Raw genomic sequence first — 19428 nt, forward strand, 5'->3', positions numbered from 1 at the left:
CTCCGACCATCCATCCATCCACCCGCCAGTCCGCTTTGCCCATAGCGACCCTCACGCTGTCGGCGGCTGCCCCAGCTGCCTGTCCGGGCTGCCCCACCTCACCGACGAGGCGGGGTACGCCTGCCCCCGGCGTGGCGACAGATGCCCCGTCCCAGAAAACCCCGCTACCACCGTCACCCCACGGCACCTGGCGAAGGGGCGGTGGGGAGGAAGCGGCGGCCGTCATGGCCCGCCCCTGCAGCCCGCCCCCTCTCGTGAGGGGTGGTGCTGCCGCTGAGGGGAGGTGGCCCGGTGGGGTCGGGGGCCACCTTCCCTGTGGCCCCCTCAGCTGGGCGGTGTCGGGTGGGGCGGTGCCGCCCCTCGCGTCAGCACTGCGCGGATGGGCGGGGAGGGGACGTGAGTCTCAGCGCTGCCGCGGCGGGAGAGGCACCGGTGGGGCCGGCGGCGGCGGCGGATCTTCACGGAAACAAAGCGGGGGCGGCGCAGCTCCTCCGACCTTCTGCAAGTCCACAGGGTGAGAACTGGGTGAGGGACGGGGCAGGGGGTGGCGCTCGGTTTCTCTAGGGACCCTCCCGCGCTTCTCTGAGGGGCGGCTCGTCTCAGCGCAGCGGAGGGGCCGCAGGCCCGACCTCCCCCTTCCTTTCAGCGGCGCGGGGTGGAGTGACAGCCCTGTGACCTGGGCCTGCCTCCTGCCAGTCCCCCTTCCCCCGCCCCGCTGCGGGATGCACCTCCTGGGCGTCCCGTACCCGTTCACCTCTTTCCGAGGAGGGGTGCGTATCGTCTGCCGCGGGCAGACTGCCTACGAATCGCATTTAACGGGAGGAGCGGAGAAATAAAAATAAATAAAGGAATCGGAATGGGCGCGGAGCCTGAAAGCAGGTAGGTGTGGGACAAGCGCCTCGACAGGCGTCCGGCTGCCGGGAAGCCAAGCGAGCCGCTTCCGCAGGCCGGCGACTGGGGCTGGGTGGAGACGCTCAAGTTCGCTCGGAGCCTGGCCTCGGCAGCCCCCAAGGAGCAGGACCTCCCCACGGGGCTCCCGCCGTGCCGCCGCGGGAAGCGCTAGGGCAGCGGCCCGAGTTCGGGCCCGGGCCGGGGCTATCTTGCCGCGCCAAGTACGCGGACGCGTAGCAGTGAGGAATGCCGAGCTCAACAAGCTATTTTTTCCCCTGTTGAGCAGCCTAGTGTGACTTCCCGCAGAATGACGTTTTTGAGGGAGCTTTTTGTTGGTGGAGTTTTTCCCCTCGAATTTTCCTGCCCCTCGCTGCACGCGCTGAGGCAGCCGAGGGCTTGCCGCTGCCTCTCTCGCTGCATACGCAGCGCTCGTGTTGTCCTTACGATACGGCAGTAGCACTTCCTGCTGTAAATCACTTCGCGATAGTTTTTGAAGCGCTTCTTAAAGGCAACACTGTAATAAACTCTCTTGTCGGTGCCTGTGGTAAGCTTAAAACCTTGTGAGCTAGAGGCTGTTTTCAAGACTGGTATGTTCAGTGTGCTGCTATTACTTTAACAGAAATGGTAGAAATGTAGTCTGATATTGGTTTAGTCTTGGCATAAATGTAATTCCCCTTGCTATGCCCTGTTGGTTTATGCTCAGCCGTTTTGGACCCAATTGTAGTTTGCTTTGCTGTGGTCTTGTAGTGGAAAAAAAGCTGATTACAAAAAATGTTCAGAGATACAGGTGTATTAAGCAAAAGCAATGAAAACCAAGCTTTATTATAATGCTGCAAGGGGGATAACCATTGTGGAATAATTTGGAAAAAAACAGAATCACTTAGGTTAACCTTTAGGGGAACTTGGATTTAAAAACAGCTGTTAGCATTTATTACAGTTATTTAAGTAAATAGATACATTAATGTAGACTGCTATCATTAATTATTGCTATTTTGATGTTTCTTACATTAACTGAATATACATAGTGAATTAGAGATTTTTTTTTCTTTCTGTTTTTCGTATGTGTTCACATGAAATGTCTTGCTGACTCTTTTTACAGTTTATTAATATGTTTTCTCCTCAAAAAGTTTCAGAGACTGCTCAGAAGAGGCATGGATGTAACATGATATCCTTGGAGTGCTCAAAACGCAAATTGTGCAAGAATTTTTTTTTCAGTTAAGTAATACAAGGAAAATGGATGAATCAGCTTTGCTGGATCTGTTGGAGTGTCCTGTTTGCTTAGAACGCCTTGATGCTTCTGCAAAAGTCTTGCCTTGCCAACACACGTTTTGTAAACGCTGTCTGTTGGGCATTGTAAGCTCTCGAAATGAGCTTCGATGCCCAGAATGCAGAACTTTAGTGGATTGTAGTGTTGACGAACTTCCCAGTAATATTTTGCTTGTTAGACTACTGGATGGCATCAAACAGAGGCCTCGAAAACCCAGTGCTGGTGGTGGAACTGGTAGCACAAATGCGTTAAGGGTTCCCATCAACACTAATTGTGGATCAAAGGACCTGCAGAACTCTCAAGTTGGACAGCAGCAAAGAGTGCAAGCTCGGAGCCCTCCTGTTAGGGTAAGTATTATGTGATGAGGGTATTTTGTTGTAATCATCTTTTCCTGCACTCTTTCAAAACTGTTAATGCCCTCTGCTTCAGGATAAGGGCAGTCAAATTGTGAATGCAGTAAACCAAAGTGTGTTGGAGAATTGTTGTAGATTTCTAAGGAAACATGTCCATGTCTTTATCAGTATTGGCATTGCTGTTATGCAAATACCATAATATTTCCTTATTAAAACTCTCAGTTGTTAAGGAGAATAAAAATGTCTCCATACCTTAACTATCTTATTAAAAAGAAGTTAAATAGAACAAGGTAATTTAGGTGGAAAGCTTAAGTAATTGTTAAGGATAACCATTGGAGAATCATTTGAAATTATTCTTGGTTTCTCCGCTGCAATGCTGGAGATTTTATTTTGGCTCTTGCACTTTCTGTAGTGATCCTGACCCAGTAAGTTTACTATGAGTTAAATACAGCAAATGCTGAAAATGAACAGGGAAGTTGCATTCCTGTTGAAATCAGTCACTGGTTTCTAAGGAGCTACATTTGTGTTTCTCTTTCCTTGAAAAGAAATCTGTGTATTGCTGTGGTCTGGTAAGTTATTTGCTCTTTCAGTCCTTGCCCCATCTTTAATTAACTTTTCTTCAATATATTTTTCTAAATCATTTGGAAAATCACTGTGATGGGAGCACCTTGCCTTCTGTATATACTCCTTTCCCTTCCTAGGATCTATGCAACCTGTAGGCTCTGTCATAACTTAGTCAACACACCATAGTCTCATGCAATTATCCATGCTACAGCCGATACTGAGGAAGTACAATTTTATGAGATGACTGACCTTGCTTTGCTTTTTCTTATGACAAGGCAGAACAGCTTCTCTGAAAAGTCTTTCCACCCACTTTGTGTTGCTTGTAGATTCAGAGTTCATGTGTTTGAAGTGGAATTTCTGGATGGTTTAGGTGGATTCTTCTTGTGAAGTTTAAGAAATGTCTTAAAGAGTTCCAAGGATAGGGCAAAACTAGTCTTTATTTTCAAGTGTAGCTGAATGACTTTTTCATTTTTTTTCAGCTTGCTTATCCTAGGAAGAAACCTTACATGGATTTGTCCTCAGTTGTACTTACATGATTAGAATCTTTCTAAAACATCATAGGTACAACTATAAGGTTTGCATTAGGATTTAAAATACAGGTGTTCTTCCATTAGATTACATTGATTTCTCTCTTTGGTAGAGACTTTCATTAGGTTCTTTGCTTTAGCATACAAAAATAATAATTATCATGCCACTTGCTGTTAGTGAGTTTTGTTCTCTGTATAGGTTAATTAGTAAGGGAGAAGACAGAATAATGGTGTTTAGTTTTCTCTTTTTCTTTCTTCTTTCTGAAGGTAAACCTAAAAACCAAACCAATGAACAAAAAAACCCAAACCAAACCAAAACCCCACCAACAACTGCAGAGAAGCTTCATCGGTATCAAAACCAGTCTGGTCTTCTCCAGAACTTTAACATGTTCGCCTGATACCTTCCATTTGCAAAAGCTCTTCAACTTAAAACAAAGCAAATTACCCATAAAATTGGTTTATATTTTTTTGTATTGACCTTTGTAAATAACTGTATTTTGAGAGACTGCTGCTTTCTCAAAAAGGCTTATGGTGCAGCAGTGTACTGCATACGCATTCCAGAGTTTTGCAATGCCTTATTAGAAAAATTAAGTTGAATATAGAATATTCCATCTTTTTTTAATGTTCTATAATATCCTGTTGTGCAACATATGCATTTCCAGATGTTGTGCAGGGTAGAAAGTGATAACATATGGGATGTTGCTTCAGTTTATTTCTTATGCTATATGCATGTCCCATTAAAGCTATGACTATGTGTATTTGTTACGCAATTAAATGATAGTGTATATTAGTAATGGATGTCAACATTTTACAGTAAGTCTGAATATATCTTTGTTTCTGGGGTTTCACAGGCATTTTTTCTTTCCTTTCCTTTGGGAGTTGGGGAAAGATGATCTTCTCATCTTTTGTCCACTCTGTCCAGAGCTTTCTTCACTAGAAAGGCAGTACTTTTGAAAACATGAGCTGACTCTGAAGGATAATAAAGGGAAGATAAGGACTTTTTTTCCTGTATTAAAAGTATTTAAAAAAATAAAAATCCAGAAAACAAAATGCCAATTTAAAGGACAGTTTTAAAGTGAATGCCCTATTTGCTTTGCTAACTATAACATAAAATTAGTTGCAAGTACAGTTCCTTTCTGGGAATTGGAGAGGAAAATCAGTTTTTAGATGAGTGGCAGAGTCAGATTTCCTAAACTAATTTTGCTGAAGGGAAACTAGTAAATGAAAGTTGCTGTTATGTTAGATGAAGTGAATGTGGATGCAGGCTGTCAAGTCATAAACATTCTGCTTATACCCTGAAGTAATACTAAGCTCATAAATGCCCTTTCAGAGGATGCTGTAATTTTCAGGAAAGGTTAATACAACATGTATTGCAGCGTGATTTCCTGAGCTGTATCAATGACTGTGGAGCTGCCACCCCTGTTATAGCCCAGTACTATGTGTATTGCATTCTTTGCATGTACGTGGAGACACATGAGAATAAACAAATGGTTCCTTAAGTATTAAAAGTAATGAAGCAGGGTGGGTGGTGGGATTAACAAATCCGGTGCCTTGTATCTCCCCCACTGCAATAACCCTGTTTCTTTCTGCACCCTCTAATCTTTCACTGCTGTAACAACTTCAGTTTTCCTCTGCAAGTTTTTTAATCTCTTTCTGTTCCCTGCTGGTTTGATTCATGTGTCTTCTGTGCCTTTCCCTGAGTATCAGTTGGATAAAGGGAAACATACTGCTGTGCCTAATGGAAGAGTCTGCTGACTGCTCACCTCTTCTGCTCTGAGCAGCCAACTTGCCTGGGAGAACAAATAATAATGTACATGTTGCAGCTTCCTCTCTGGTATGGATGCTAACTTAATCCTCTTTTTTTATTTTAAGTGAAAATCTTTGGCTAGCTTGACAGCTTGGAAGAGCTTTAAGAATCACAGCTTGCTGTCAAATTGGCTTGAGACTGGTCATCAGGAGCAAGTAGTTGAGGGTTGCTGAGGGACTGCATGATCACATGAGCCCTTTTTCCTTCAAAAGAGCATATTAAAATTTGAAGACACTCACTTTCAAATTTATGCTCGTGTTACTCATCGTGTTATCACAAAGTCTTTGTGGCATTGTCTTGGGTTCCTTATTGGAGTTTTACAAGGGTATGGTTATTGCAGGAGTCTTAAATGTTGCTTTGTGCAGAAGTTGACGGGTATTGGAGAGCTTGTCTAACTTTTCCCTTGAATTTGTTTGTGTGCCTCAGACATACTAGTTCTCATGCTAGTTTCTTTGTAGTCCCAAGTTCCTGAATTTTTAGGGCTGTCTTCTCAGAATAACCTTGCATGGAGTCTAGGTAGTTCTTTATGCCTATGCTTGGTCCAGAGAACAGCTGAAAATATTATTAAATGAATACTGACAACAGTGATGAGATTTCAGACTAAGTGAAGGATTCACACGATTTCCCTCTTCAAGAAAAGAGCATGAATAGCTCAAAAGTTTGGCATGCATAATAGAATTGATGCTGTTTAAGTATTTATGGTGAAATTTGAGTGTATTATGCTGTACGTCAGTGGGGAATCTTACTGAGAAATGTTACTGCGCAGACCATGGGGAAATGCTGTAGCTTTTCCCTCTTTTCTTGGTTTTCATTCTGGAAAGATAATGGAGTCCTCTTAGTCATATCACCTGTGGTGGGGCCTTCTTGAAATGAAAGGGTAAAGGAACATTACAGGCTAGTATAAGATGCTCATTTAGGTGTTGGTGATTTAAATTCATCTAAACTGAGGAGGAAAGAAAAACTTGCGAACTGGAGATTGTTAGGGAAGTTTATGCTAATGCTCAGCAGTGTTTCATTGTAGTGTAAACCCACACTTGTGCAACACAACAGTAACATTTGAAAGTTCTATATACTGCCACAGGAGTGGTCATTTGTGATCCAGTAGGTTTACCTGGGAACTGCTGAAGCAGTATTGATGCCATAAAAGGAAATAAATGGAGCCAGGTTCTCTTCCCTCAGCTGTTACGTTTGAACTGTGCACACAACTTGTGGTAGTAGGGATGATGGGCCACCTTCTGGTCTGTGAGGACTTAAGCAGGTCGGCCTTCTGTGTCTGTCAGACTCAATGCATCCTGGTAGCAACTGATTTTCTCTTAAGCTAACCACCCTAGAAAAGAGAGCTCATGGTGGCAGCTCTTGCAGTTTGACTATTTAGCAGGATTCAGAAAACTGATAGGAGCTGAAACAAGTGCTTTTGCGTACATAGCACTTGCTGGGCTACTGAGATTTTGAGAGAACTTGATTGTTAAAGAAAAGTTACTAGATTAGAAATGAAAGCTGTATTTACAAGCAGAACTACAATCTACAATGGAATGCAATGAATACATACAAAATATACAGTATTTACAATATTTACAGATATTTACAATTAACAAACAGCACAAGAACCCCCCTGGTCAAAGACCAGGGGAAGCTACTAGCTTCTCCTTCCCTGCCTCCCCCCTACCCCCTGTACAAAAGGGAGAAGAGAAGTTCATACCAGAACAATGCAACCAAGGTCAAGCAGAAGCAAGTTAGTATCTCTCTAGAGCAAAGAAGCAAGAAGAGAAATTGTTTTGGGAACAAGATCGTATGGTAGATACCTCTCCAATGGGATTGTCTAGAATTATCTTTGGTTTCCCTTTTTGTGCCCAGTAGTGATTTGTTTACATTTTACTACTTTCCTGTTCAAGATCTGTGAAAAATTTTAAAGGCATAGCCTAAAACTACCACAAATAGCATGCAGAAATGTCCTGTCAGTAAACATCTGCTGGTCAGATCCTCTTAGAAGAGACTCACACTGTGATTATAGATCAAAGTTTCAAGTATGCAACAAAAGTTAGTTTTGTGATTCATATTTGTGATAGTAGGCTGGAGAACGATTACTTGGTGATACCTGATTTTAAGGATTATGTTGGTACAAATTTGTACAAAATCTACTTTCCCCTTTGAAAAAAGCCAAAAAAATCTTTGCTGTTTTAATTCTGCATTCCTGCGTATATCCTATCATCTAAAAGTAAGGAGTGTTGAAGTACAACTTCAATGTGTGAAATAACTGAAGAATGTGGAGATACGTGCTTATCCATGTTCTGGAATGATCACTGGAAAACATTATGGGAAGTCTTTCTAAATCATGCACACGTGTTCTTGTTTCTTCTCACCCTGTCTGAAATATCAGGTCCTACTTCTATGTTTACAGATGGCTTGTACAAGTTTAATTCTCTGTAACACTTGGAGTCTTATGTTAAGCTAGAGAAAACTTAGAGGAGTTTGTACATATAAAAGGAAAATAGACTGACTGTCATAGTGTTAATGTGTTTTTTCCTCTCTAAGTAAAGAGAGGGAGAATAAGCAAAAGGAAGAATTGTCTCAGTATCCAAAGGCACTGGGCTAGGATTGAGAGTTTCTAAACGCAGTTCCTGGCTTTGCCACAGGCATCCTTTATAACCTTGCAAAGAGTCATTCAAAGCTTATTGTGCCTCTATTTCCCATCTGCAGATATGACTGATAGTACTCTCTTTGTCTGACTTGCTGTTTAAACTGTATACTCTGTAAAGAAGAGTGACTTTTTTTTTTTTTTTTTGGATGTATCTATAGGATGGTTTACAATGGATCCACAGTCTCTGTTGAAGTCAGTAGATGCTGTTGTTCACTCTTCAAGTCATTGACTTCCACATTACTGCAGAGCTGTTCATAATCCACTTCCTGTATCAAAGACAGTCCAGTGCTTAGTTACATTTTTTAAAGGATTGAGTTTTGTTTGGATGTTTATTAGGGAATTGCTTAAATAGCTCAGTGAAGAAAAAGCTAAGCTAGGTGCTTAAAAATCTGTGGAAGCTTGTATTTGGTTCCTTATCAAGAGAAGTGTGCATCTGAGTGGCATGCTGGTGTGGAGATTTGAGTGTATTTTGAGAAGAAGAAAAAGAGAAAATGAAATGTGCATGGTGTTGGTAGTATAGAAATATTCAATTCTATACTTTGAACCTTGATTGTGTTCTTTAACCTGCCACCTAACATTAATCTGCTTGATAAAAAAGCTGAGAATCTAGTTTAATCCCTTTATTTAGAAAATAGCTAGATTTTGAAGTAAGTTGATTTACAAACTGAAACCAAATCCATGGTATTTGTGATACTCAAATCCCTGTTTATTGTGTTTCTGCTACCTTTTTTGTGTGTGTTAATGGAAGTTACTGCTATATAATTGCTTTGTTTTCAGGTGGAAAAGAGAACTTTCCCCTTCATTTTCCAATTTAATATTAATTTCTTTAGGTTTGTTTAAAACCATCTACATTAAATAAAATGGTGTATGTTTTTCTCCACTTTAATTTGACTGGTGAGTTACAAGTTACTGCTCTACTGAAAAAGCTTTGATCATTCTTAAAATGTAAACTTCTGCACAGAAAGGAAATCTAAAGCCATTACTTTTAATGGGCTTGTGCAGGGGAGTAGTTTTTCTTTAAGAGAATGAAAATGTTTTAATTTTTCTCGTATTACCACAGAAATCAAATATGAGTAAAACGTGCTTTACTTAGGTGGTCCAGGATCTGATTAGGAAAGTCAAAGTCAGTAGTGCTATTGCCGTGCTTCTGTATGAATAATGTCTTGCTTTCTGCAGTGGATCTGTGGATCTTGTTCAGTGGCTTAACAGACATCTTGTATGGTAGGAAGAACTGAAAGGGCTGATTGGGGTAGGGTCAGCTAGAAATACTTCTCCTCCCTTCTCATTAACCTGATTGAAATTATTTTCACATGGTACTTACTCTGGTGTTTAGCATTTGGATAGGAACTGTGGAAAACAGCAAGCCTAAAACTGCAGCTGTGATAATAAAACTGGAAACTCGTTAGGTCTGAGTTATTTGTCTTTCTTTTGGTGGACTTCCCCTTGCAGTGCATTTGGCCTTCTCCTTACCATATGATTAATGCCCTCTTTGTTTTTTTTTACTTCAGCTCCATTGTTGTCCTGTATTCACACATTCTCTTGACTCTTATCTTCGTGTACTACTTTCAAGAAAAAGAAAAAATGTATTTTTTTCCCTTTGAGTCCAATTTGTGCTTGATTGTGTCAAATGTAGGTACCATAAAATAACCAATAGGAAAGAAAATACTCTATTGAAGTGTGTGTGAACTACAGATACTCTTGCATCTTATGATTAAATCCTCTAAATGAATGAAGAGTACAAAGTATAGGTTATTATTACTGTAACATTTAACCTTCTTTGGTTTGGAAGCTTCTATTTCTTTTTTTCTTCTGCTTTAAATCATTGCCTCTATGAACATGCTAGAGTGGGCAAAAAATGTTTCTCAGTAATTAAAGCTGAAAAATTGTCTGGTCAGCCCTGTTATACATACACCTGGTTACTGCATTCATGCAGGAGAAGTATACATCTGTTACATCTCGGTTCCTCTCAGATGAGCTTTTCTGTCTACTAACAAAGAGGCATCTCAGAAATCAGCAGTGAATTCTTCAGTCAGTTGCCCTAGATCAGTTTTCTTGCTTTGATTTTTCACATCACCAAGTCAGAACATTTTTGGAGAGCAGGCTGCGTTGAGGTGAACTAGATTAATTTTAGGAAGTGAATGGCCCTGAAGTGGCAGAATCACATATTAGGTGTTCTTGCCTGCAGTTATCTCTTCTGGGCATAGAAGAGGAAATGGCAGCACTGTCCTCTGACCATCAGACTGAACAATGAAGCTAGTCCCAGTTAGAGCCTTGCTGCACCAAGACTGTCTGAATAACTGCTTCCATTTATTTTCATTCCATAGATATTGCTCAGTCTGCCATGTAGTTTGAGTATAAAGCCTCTAGCTGGTCTTGGTCACCACAGAGGCAAACAGTTAAGTCTATTTTCTCATCTGCATGCTATACAACATGAAGAAATTGAGGCTCACAGAGATGCTCTGGAGATAAGTCAGTCAGTACAAAGAAAGAAACTGGGTCCAGTGTTTGAAATTATTTGGCATGTGAAGCTTATATGCATATCTTTAATAGGTTATTCAAAGTTTAATGGAAACATCCAGGTTTGAATTCTCCAGTTGAGGAGAAGATGAAGCACACAAGTCAAATTCAGCTCTGTTTCATTTACACATAGCATTGACAAAGCATCTCATAATTTAAGCCTGCTAGATACATGAAAGTCAACTGTGGTATGTATGAACCATGCGCCACAAAAGTAATTTAGCCCTGGGTCTTTAGAAACTTCAGACTGTGATACTCACTTGACACTTACTGTGGCATTCAAGCACATGATTTATTATCCAGAGCTGCATTTTTGTAGTATAAGAGTATGAACACTTCAGAATTTTGAGTAATTTCTTATCTCAGACTTTGTTCCTGTCTTAGTTGGCAATATAAGCACTTAAGCTCTCAAGTATAAAAAAAAAAAACCAAAAAAACAGCCTGCAAGAATGTGTCAGTTCTCTAAAAAGTGAGAATAAAATTCTCTTGAATATGTATGTGCACTGTCTCTCTCACACAGTAATTTTGTTTGAAATGGTGCTGCTATGCTAAGCGTTCCTCGTGTGATTTATGCAATTTGTAAAATAGAGTGAAAAATCTGTGTGGCAGGGGTTTTTTGGGGTGGGGTTTATTGGTGTTGGGTGTTTTGTTTTGTTTTTTAACTAAAAGCTCTGATACGGTGCTTAACTATTTGTTCTGTCTTCCTAGTTTGCCTGATTCTTCAGCATCAAATACAGATTGGTTTTAATTTCCGTAAATGTGCACAGTGTAATTGTATAGTTTCTAGCGGGGAAGTATGCAATCAATCATAAACGAACTTTGATCTAAAGTAAGCACTTCACTGTTGCTTAAAAATTAATACAGACACCATTCTCCTTCTCTCTGAAGTGGAAGAGTGCTGCCTGTGTTGCGTGGAAGATAAGCCAGGCATCAGAGGGTGTCCTGTTGAACTTCATAACACCTGATACACTGCTCAGCCTTTAGTATTTCTTTATTAATAAACCTGATTTTTATTTCATGGCATTAATGTTGCATTAAGGTGGGGTAGCTCTGCTCTCTTTTTATAAAGGAAAGATGTGCGTATTACCTCTCCTGACTCTTTTCTCAGCACCTAAACTTAAAAAATGTACCTTAAAAGGTTTTTAAAGAATGAAAGTACTATTTTAACCTGCGTGAACCACATTTTTACATGACAAGCTTTTGAAAAGCTCTTGTTTAAGACAAAAGTGCTCACTCTTACACCAGACTTTCAAGCTGCTGAACTCAGGAAAAGGAATGTAGTGTTGCTTGCATAGAGGAGTGAGATGAGCAATTCTGAGTAATTTGAAAGCGGTATTTTCAATTCTTTTGTATTATCATGCTATTTTAATTCTTCAGGTTGTAGTCTACATTTTATTTATATAAAGCTATGAGGAACTCCTGACTGATTAAAAAGTGTTGAGATGAAAAATATTCAAGGAAAATCAGATGACAATCTGAGTTGGCATATGTAGGGCATAGCTGTTGTACAAGCTTATTTTAAACAAATCCAGTAAAGATGAATTCACTGTGCTGTGGTGATGTGCCTCTGAGTAAAGATGAATCTTTCATTCTGAAGATGAGAGCTGGCTCAAATAGAACAAATGTCTCATGGACCTTCACTTGTTCGTATGCCGGTGCACTACTCTCTCACACGGTCATCTTTTTCATGTACTAGATACAGATCTGAGAGGAGAATCTTAAATCTTATCCACGCTAGCAGTTAAGCCATTTTCAAAACCTGTTTAATTTAACACAGTTCTAAATCCACAGCATTAAGTTAACAAGCCTTCAGCCTTGCCACCAGGTTCTGTAATCCTCTTAGATTCTCAGCCTAAGCAGGGCAGGGATAGTCAATAAGTAGATGAATAGATAATCTTTCAGAAGACATGTACGTCTTCCAGAAAGAAGTGTTGGTGTCTACACTGAGTTTTGAAAGGCTGAGAAATGCTGATCTGAACTCCATTGAGTGTAAGACACTACCACGGTACCTACAACTCAAGTGAAAAATTGAAAGGATTGTCACTTAGTTCTGTTAGGCAGGGGGACATTTATTTATTTATTAATTACTGGTTTACAGCCTGATAAAATTAGGTTAAATATAGAATAAGGTAAATAAAAATAACAGACTCATTCCTTGCCTTATGCAGAGTAAAATCTTTGACATTGTTTTGCAAGCTGTTTTTGAAAATTGTTCAATCAGTAATCTAGGGACCAAAGTTCAAGGGGAAAAAAAAAACGTAGTTTATGTTAATCAGTTGTGGCTCTTCTAGCCCTATTTAAGCTGTTTGTCTCCTGAGCAGGTCTTCTGGGGTAGTAGAGCTGCAAGAAGGCAATAACCAGTTTATAGTGGAATAATTCAGTCTGGCATGAGGATCACTGCCAGACACGTTCACTTAACGTCAGAGTAGGAGCAGAGAAAGTAAATGGGGAATGCAAGCCAGGTCTAGGAGATGCCAAAGGTGACTGTATTGAGAGAGGACGGCAGAAGAGCTGAGCACTCAGCAAGTTGGAGGTGTGAAAGCAGTCACTTGTTGCATTGGAAGAATGGGAGGAAGCCCCTGGTTGTGCCTAACTGAAAAGCAGAATAGCTGTGCCAAAAGGTCAAGTAATACAGGAGCAGAGCAATAGCAAATTAGTTCATCTGATGAAAAATTGCTTGAATGGTGGCATCCAGAGGCTAGTGGTCAACAGCTCCATGACCAGATGGAGACTGGTTATAAGTGGTGTCCCTCAGGGATCTATACTGGGATCAGTGCTGTTTAATATCTGTCAGTGATATGGGCACTGTGGTTGACTGCCCTGTTAGCAGGTTTGCAGATGACAGCAAGCTGAGTGGTGTGGCTCACACACGTGAGGGACAAGATGCCATCCAGAGGGACCTGGACAAACTTGGTCTTTTTAAATGTCATGAAGTTCACTTCTCAAGGGCAAGGTCCTGCACCTGGATTGGGGCAGTCCCCAGTATCAGTACAGACTGGAGCATGAAGCGGTTGAGAGCACCCATGTTGAGAAGGATTTGAGAGTACTGGTGTATGAAAGGCTGGACATGAGCCAGCTGTGCACTTGCAACTCAGAAAGCCAGTTGTATGCTGGGCTGCATCAAGAAGCATGTCCAGCAGGTTGAAGTCTTGGCTCACATCCCATCTCTTTTCTTCCAGTATGTGTGTATTTTAGTTTTAAAAGACTGTCAATGTTATTTCCTTGTTTATTTTGAAATAGTGTATCATGTGCTGCCTGACATTCAGAATATTTCAGTTTCAAAGTGGTTGAAGATCTTCCTATTCAGTACTTTGGGGATCATTTCCAGCATAATTTTCAAGTACTTAGAGAGTTTTTTGCAGGATTCTAAAAATGTCATTTTCTTACTAATAAACTATTCTCATAGTTCTTATAGAACCAATAAATTTACAAATTTAAATCTTGCATTCAATGGACTGAGAAAGAATATATGAAAATGTGGACAAGTGTCCTAGGAATTGGAAATTGGAAAAGAATAGAATAAACCAGGTTGGGAGAGACCTTCGACGTTGTCATGTCCATCTAATCAACTAAACTATGGCACCAAGCACCCCATCAAGTCTCCTCTTAAGCACCTGTAGTGATGGTGACTCCATCACCTCCCCAGACAGCCCATTGCAATGGGCAGTCATTCTCTCTATGAAGAATTTCTTCCTAACATCCAGCCTAAACCTCCCTTAGTGCAGCTTGAGACTGTGTCCTCTTGTTCTGGTGCTTGTTGCCTTAGAGAAGTGACCAGCCCCCGCCTGTCTACAACCTTCCTTCAGGTAGTTGTAGAGAGCAATAAAGTTTCCCCTGAGCCTCCTCTTCTCCAGTCTAAAGCAACCCCAGCTCCCTCAGTCTCTCCTCATAGGGCTTGTGCTCCAAACCCCTCCCCAGCTTTGTTGCCCTTCTCTGGACACATTCACAAGAGGTAAAACACAGCAACACAACCAAACAACAACTAAAAGATAAATAGAGCATTTGTGATTATTTTAATTTGGGAACATTTTCTTTCACCTTGCTTCCATGTTTTCTCTGTTTTGTGTAGTCCTTCTCTTAGTAATATCTGAAGATAGGGATGTATACATTCTACCAGCATTACAGAGCATGGCTACAATCTCACATGCTATTCTTTTGGATTTACTCATGACAAATAAGAATTCATGTTGTGGGGCATATTCTCCAAGAAAAAACAATGGAATATTTTCATTATGTTTTCAGACCCTTGGAACAACTCTCCTTTCTGTAATATGGTTAAAAGGAGGACTATCTTTCTAGAATGACGTTTTCAAAATACATGATTTTGTTTAGTATGGAGGTTATGTGTTTGTCTTTGCTTTCATTAATACTGGAATTGTTTTTTCAGCAGAGAAATAGAATAGCTAGTGGGCTCTATCTGGCAACAGATTGTCAGTTGCAGTTCACAATTTCAATAGATGTTTATTTTCTCATACTGAGACCTCTCAACCCAGAAAGAAATGTAAGGATCAATGAAAGCTTTTTTTTTTTTTCCCCCCTGACTTCATCTTCTGTTGGGGATATATGCCCTTTACTCAAAAAATTACACCTTTTCATGTATCCATGCTTTCTCATGTTTTCAGAATATTGTTGCTTTACAGCAACTGATGGCTTTTACGCTTCCCTATTTGTTATTTTACAAGCTCCCTACCTGAAAAAGAAACAGCACAAAAGAGATAAAAATTTATTTTAAACAGCATAGAAGAGGAACTGATTATTCTGCACACTCCATGCAAGGTTTATGTGCTTTTATTTATTTTAAAAATAATTTATTATTAAATGCTGTGCCTGGTGCAGTTGAATGGAATATAATCTTGATTACATACATAGTGAATAGGAGGATTTTTGTGAGTGCATCTAATGCTCTTCTTTCAAGTTTTCTGAGTTTGCACTGAAGTAACCCAAGAAAAAAGCCAGCACAATTGTTGGGATGTGCTTGTGTCCTTTTTTTTTTTTTCTGCAGCAATCACAGAATTCTACATGCAAACTCTTATGCCATTTCAAAAAATATCCTCTGGGTAAAAATTTGTGTAACATGGCAACCTTAATCCTTTTAGAGCTGTTGAAATATCTGCGGTGCACATGCAGTTAGACTACATCACACAATTCCTTTTTGCTTGATATTGATGGAAGCTATGAGAGTTAATGAGATAGTTTGGCTGATGAAGATTATGTTCCTGTTTGTTGGATTTTGTAGGCTGTGGTTGTCAAATAAGTGTATATTTTTGTCTGGAGTGTACTGCTGAGTTTATAAATGTTTTTTAAAAGAGCAAATTTTGTGCTTGTATTAATGGAAGGGTGTGGATTTCTAATATTCAGAGGCACAAGTCCCCAGAAGAAATCCTTGTATGAAATTTTTGATGTGCTTACAGGGAGATTTTAGTGCAGCCTCACTTAGAGATAGTCAGGCCTAATCTCAGCTGCACATAGTTAGACTGAAGTTAGGCAGTTTATCCGAATCAAACAAAACCACCAACTTGGTCATTGTAATTAAACATTTTTTGCAGCTTGAAAAATCTTGTAGTCCAGTATGCAATAACCACAGCATATTTGATGGCTGGGCTTGCTTAGTCTCGCCCATAGTAAATGGAAAGCAGAGTTTTCTAAATCTTGTGTTTCAAGTAAATGTTAAGTAGTTCCCTCCAGGAATTAGTAAGGGTTGATTTTGTGTAAGATAACTTTATGATGTTGGAGAAATCTTTATGCTTAAACAGGTAACCTTCTCCTCAGATCTAGACCCTGGCTTCAGTCTCATTTAGGAAATTATAGGGCTCTCTTTGCTCTTTACAATGTAAGGTTAAGAACCCATATGTTTTTAGAAACAGCATGTAACTCTTGGGAATGCCAATGCCTCTGGTTCTGAGAGATAGAACATTAGTAAGACTGTAAGATTTCAGATAAGCTGAAATCAAGTTGTACAGTAATTTTCTAGATTTGGTTGCACAAATGTATTTTAAAGCTCAGATTCATGTACTTTCACGTTTCATTTCAGAGAAAGGTGGAGTCCATTAATCTTTTGGTAGAGTATGGCATTCTGACTTAGGGAAGACACATTACTTCATAGAAAGGCAGTTTAAACTTGGCACCAAACAGAATTCAAATGGCAGGGCTTTGGGTGCGGACTGCAGTTACTAGGCTGAACACAGTGTTAGATGCCAAACTGTGCTTTCTTTTCAAAGAAGGTGGTTGATTTTTCCTAGGATAAAGGCATCTGAATGTCTTAGTAACAGTACCCAGTGGATGAAATAGCATTTGAATTTGTTCTGTGTTTTGAAATAAGGAATACTTTTTGCATATTTCTTTCTTCTATTCAGCATATTAAGTTTAATTGAAGAAATCTGCCCAAAGCGGTCTTATGTAAACACTCACTGTGTTTATATTTTTCAAGGTCTTGTAGCTATAGAAATAAAATTGCAGTTTTGAATCTTGCTATTAAAATATACATTGGAAAATATTCTTTTGGCATACAGAAGAGAGTTAATGGCTTCCACAGAAGCAGATCTGGTGAAAATCAACAAGTACAGTAGATAGCCTACATTAGAGGTACACTGGTCTTAGTGTTCTCGTGGCAGCTGAAGCAACAGAAACTGCTGCTGATGGTGCTGATTGGCATAATAGATCTGGAACAAGGGAGACTGGCCTATGAGGATGGATAAAATTGACCATAAATATCAGGGCTGTATCATTGGCTAGATTGTGAAGAGAAACGGATTTTCTGAGAGAGGGTTAAAAGGAAGAAAAAAAGAAGCAGAGTTCTGCATGAATCATCCAAGACGAAAAGACACCACTCTGGAGAGCACAGGATTTGCTGGTAGCACTAACTGTTACGAAGCATGTGAATGCTGTTTCAGTCAGGTCATGTTCTTTTTGGAGACTCAAGATTTTGTGAGTGGTTTTGGTAAACATAATTTTGAATTATCATTTTGTCTTTCTAAGCCAGCAAGGACCTGTGAAAGCTGGGTAACTGATCAGATGAAGGACTAGTAAATACTTTGCATTTTATCTCTGTGCTTTTTTGTTTCTACATATTTTCTAGAGACAATGGAAAAACTAGCATTGCATATAGAAGTCCTGTGTTTTATCTGTTTAGTCATTTTGTTGGTATGCATTAAATGTGCCTTAGGTGACTCTGCTTAACTAAAGCAATTCAGCCTTTGACTAATTATTTAACGGACTGTGAAGATAGCTCTGGTGATTGTAGGAATACCTGCTAGAAAAAGGGTTGAAACCCAACTACCCTCATCACAGGTGAGTGCTTGGGTCATTGGGTCAGAGAATTGCTTTGTTGTCCGTTTAGTGCTGTAATAAGAGGATAAGGGGAATCCATGCCAAGACATTTCTGGGTTGGTGGTTGGATCTCACATCATGTTGGATCATGTATTGCAGGTACTAATGACAGTTTTCATGGAATTAGCACCTTTTATTTTATTTTTTCCTTAATCTTGTTGTTTCTGTCCCCAGTGAATTATTTAATGAGATAAAATAATCCTATATAATTGCATTCCTGTTTTTTCACTGTCAGATGGGGAACGTAACATTTGGTGTTTGTGTTGGCTTAGCTGTGATATTTCTCTTCTAATTTTCCTCTGTAATGTAAAGATGAGATTAATTTAAGAGAAAATAGTTCATTCTGGCTTCTGTTTTTAATGAGAAAATAGCATCTCTTGGGATGAATTTTCAGATGTTGAAGCATTATTGTTTTGAAAGAAACTATCAAAGCATAAATTAAGTTTTTTTTCCACAAGTTAAACACTTTTTAAAAGACAGCTTTAAAAGCATATGTAACTTTGAATGTTACATTTCAAATTAGTTATATCTCTATGATCTTGAGGGGATTATATGCTATTGAATTTGGAGCAAAAATAACAAAAATAGTAATTTCACTGTGATGTTATTCCCTTAAGAATAGTAGTAACTGGCAAATTGCATCAAGATGTGTGTGGACTTCAGTTTTTCATATGACAACTGGACATTGTATCCAGCCTTTCAATGTTCTTCACTTAAAAAGAAATGAGTGTCAGGTCTGTTCTTTCTAGGCAGTAGAAAAAAAAAGATTAAATTTTGTGTGCTTTATGCTTGTTCTGATTTTGGCTGGGATAGAGTTAAGTTTCTTCTTAGTAACTAGTATGGGGCTGTGTTTTGAATTTGCAGAAGAAACAGCACTGATAATTCAGGGATATTTTAGTTACTGCAGTGCAGTGCCTACACAGAGCTAAAGCCTTATCTGCTTTTCATGCCACCTCACCAGTGAAGAGGCTGAGGGTGCACAGGAAGCTAGGAGGGGACACAGACAGGACAGCTGACCAAAGGAATATCTGTGTCATTTGACATTGTGCTCAGTATATAGGGGAAGAAGTGTGGAGAAGATGTTATGGATGATGGCTTTTGTCTTTCCAAGTACCCATTGCATGTGATGGAGCCCTGTTTAGCTAGAGATGGCTGAACCACCTGCCTGCCGAAGGGAAGTGGTGAAAGAATTCCTTGTTCTGCTTTGCTTGTATGCATGGCTTTTGCTTTACTTACTAAACTATCATCTTGACCCCTGAGTTTTCTGACTTTACCCTTCTGATTATTTCCCCCATCCCACAGGGGAGAGTGAGTGAGTGGCTGGGTTGGGATTAGTTGCCAGCTGGGCTTAAATCACAAAGTGTTGCAGAACGATTGTTTGGAAGCCTAGGTAGTGAATCTGTATTTTAAAAGAACCACTGAGCCATGTAGTATTTTTTTAATTTCCTTAAAAAAAAAAACAAAACCAAAAAACAAACACACACCAGAAAGTAGTACTACAGTCTTCTGCCTTCAAGGAGAGAAAACAACTCAGGCCA

The 19428-nt window shown here is 39.8% G+C and overlaps 1 protein-coding gene across 2 annotated transcripts in view; it reads left to right on the forward strand.

Moving 5' to 3' along the window:
* The first annotated feature begins 374 nt into the window (after positions 1–374).
* The window catches only part of SH3RF1 (SH3 domain containing ring finger 1), an 82280-nt gene continuing 63226 nt past the window's right edge, over positions 375–19428 (forward strand). Inside the window, exons 1-2 of one of the 2 annotated variants that reach the window (XM_068137123.1) lie at positions 375–514; positions 2019–2505. In XM_068137123.1, coding sequence (XP_067993224.1) covers positions 2125–2505 — 381 coding nt within the window. In that variant the 5' untranslated portion in view covers positions 375–514; positions 2019–2124. Of the gene's footprint in view, positions 515–687; positions 880–2018; positions 2506–19428 lie in introns of those variants that run through there. The other variant, XM_068137124.1, reaches the window with a different exon arrangement.

This window comes from Melanerpes formicivorus, unplaced genomic scaffold (assembly GCF_026170545.1).
Source record: "Melanerpes formicivorus ecotype bairdi unplaced genomic scaffold, bMelFor1.0.p_v2 SCAF_4, whole genome shotgun sequence".
Classification (NCBI taxonomy): domain Eukaryota; kingdom Metazoa; phylum Chordata; class Aves; order Piciformes; family Picidae; genus Melanerpes; species Melanerpes formicivorus.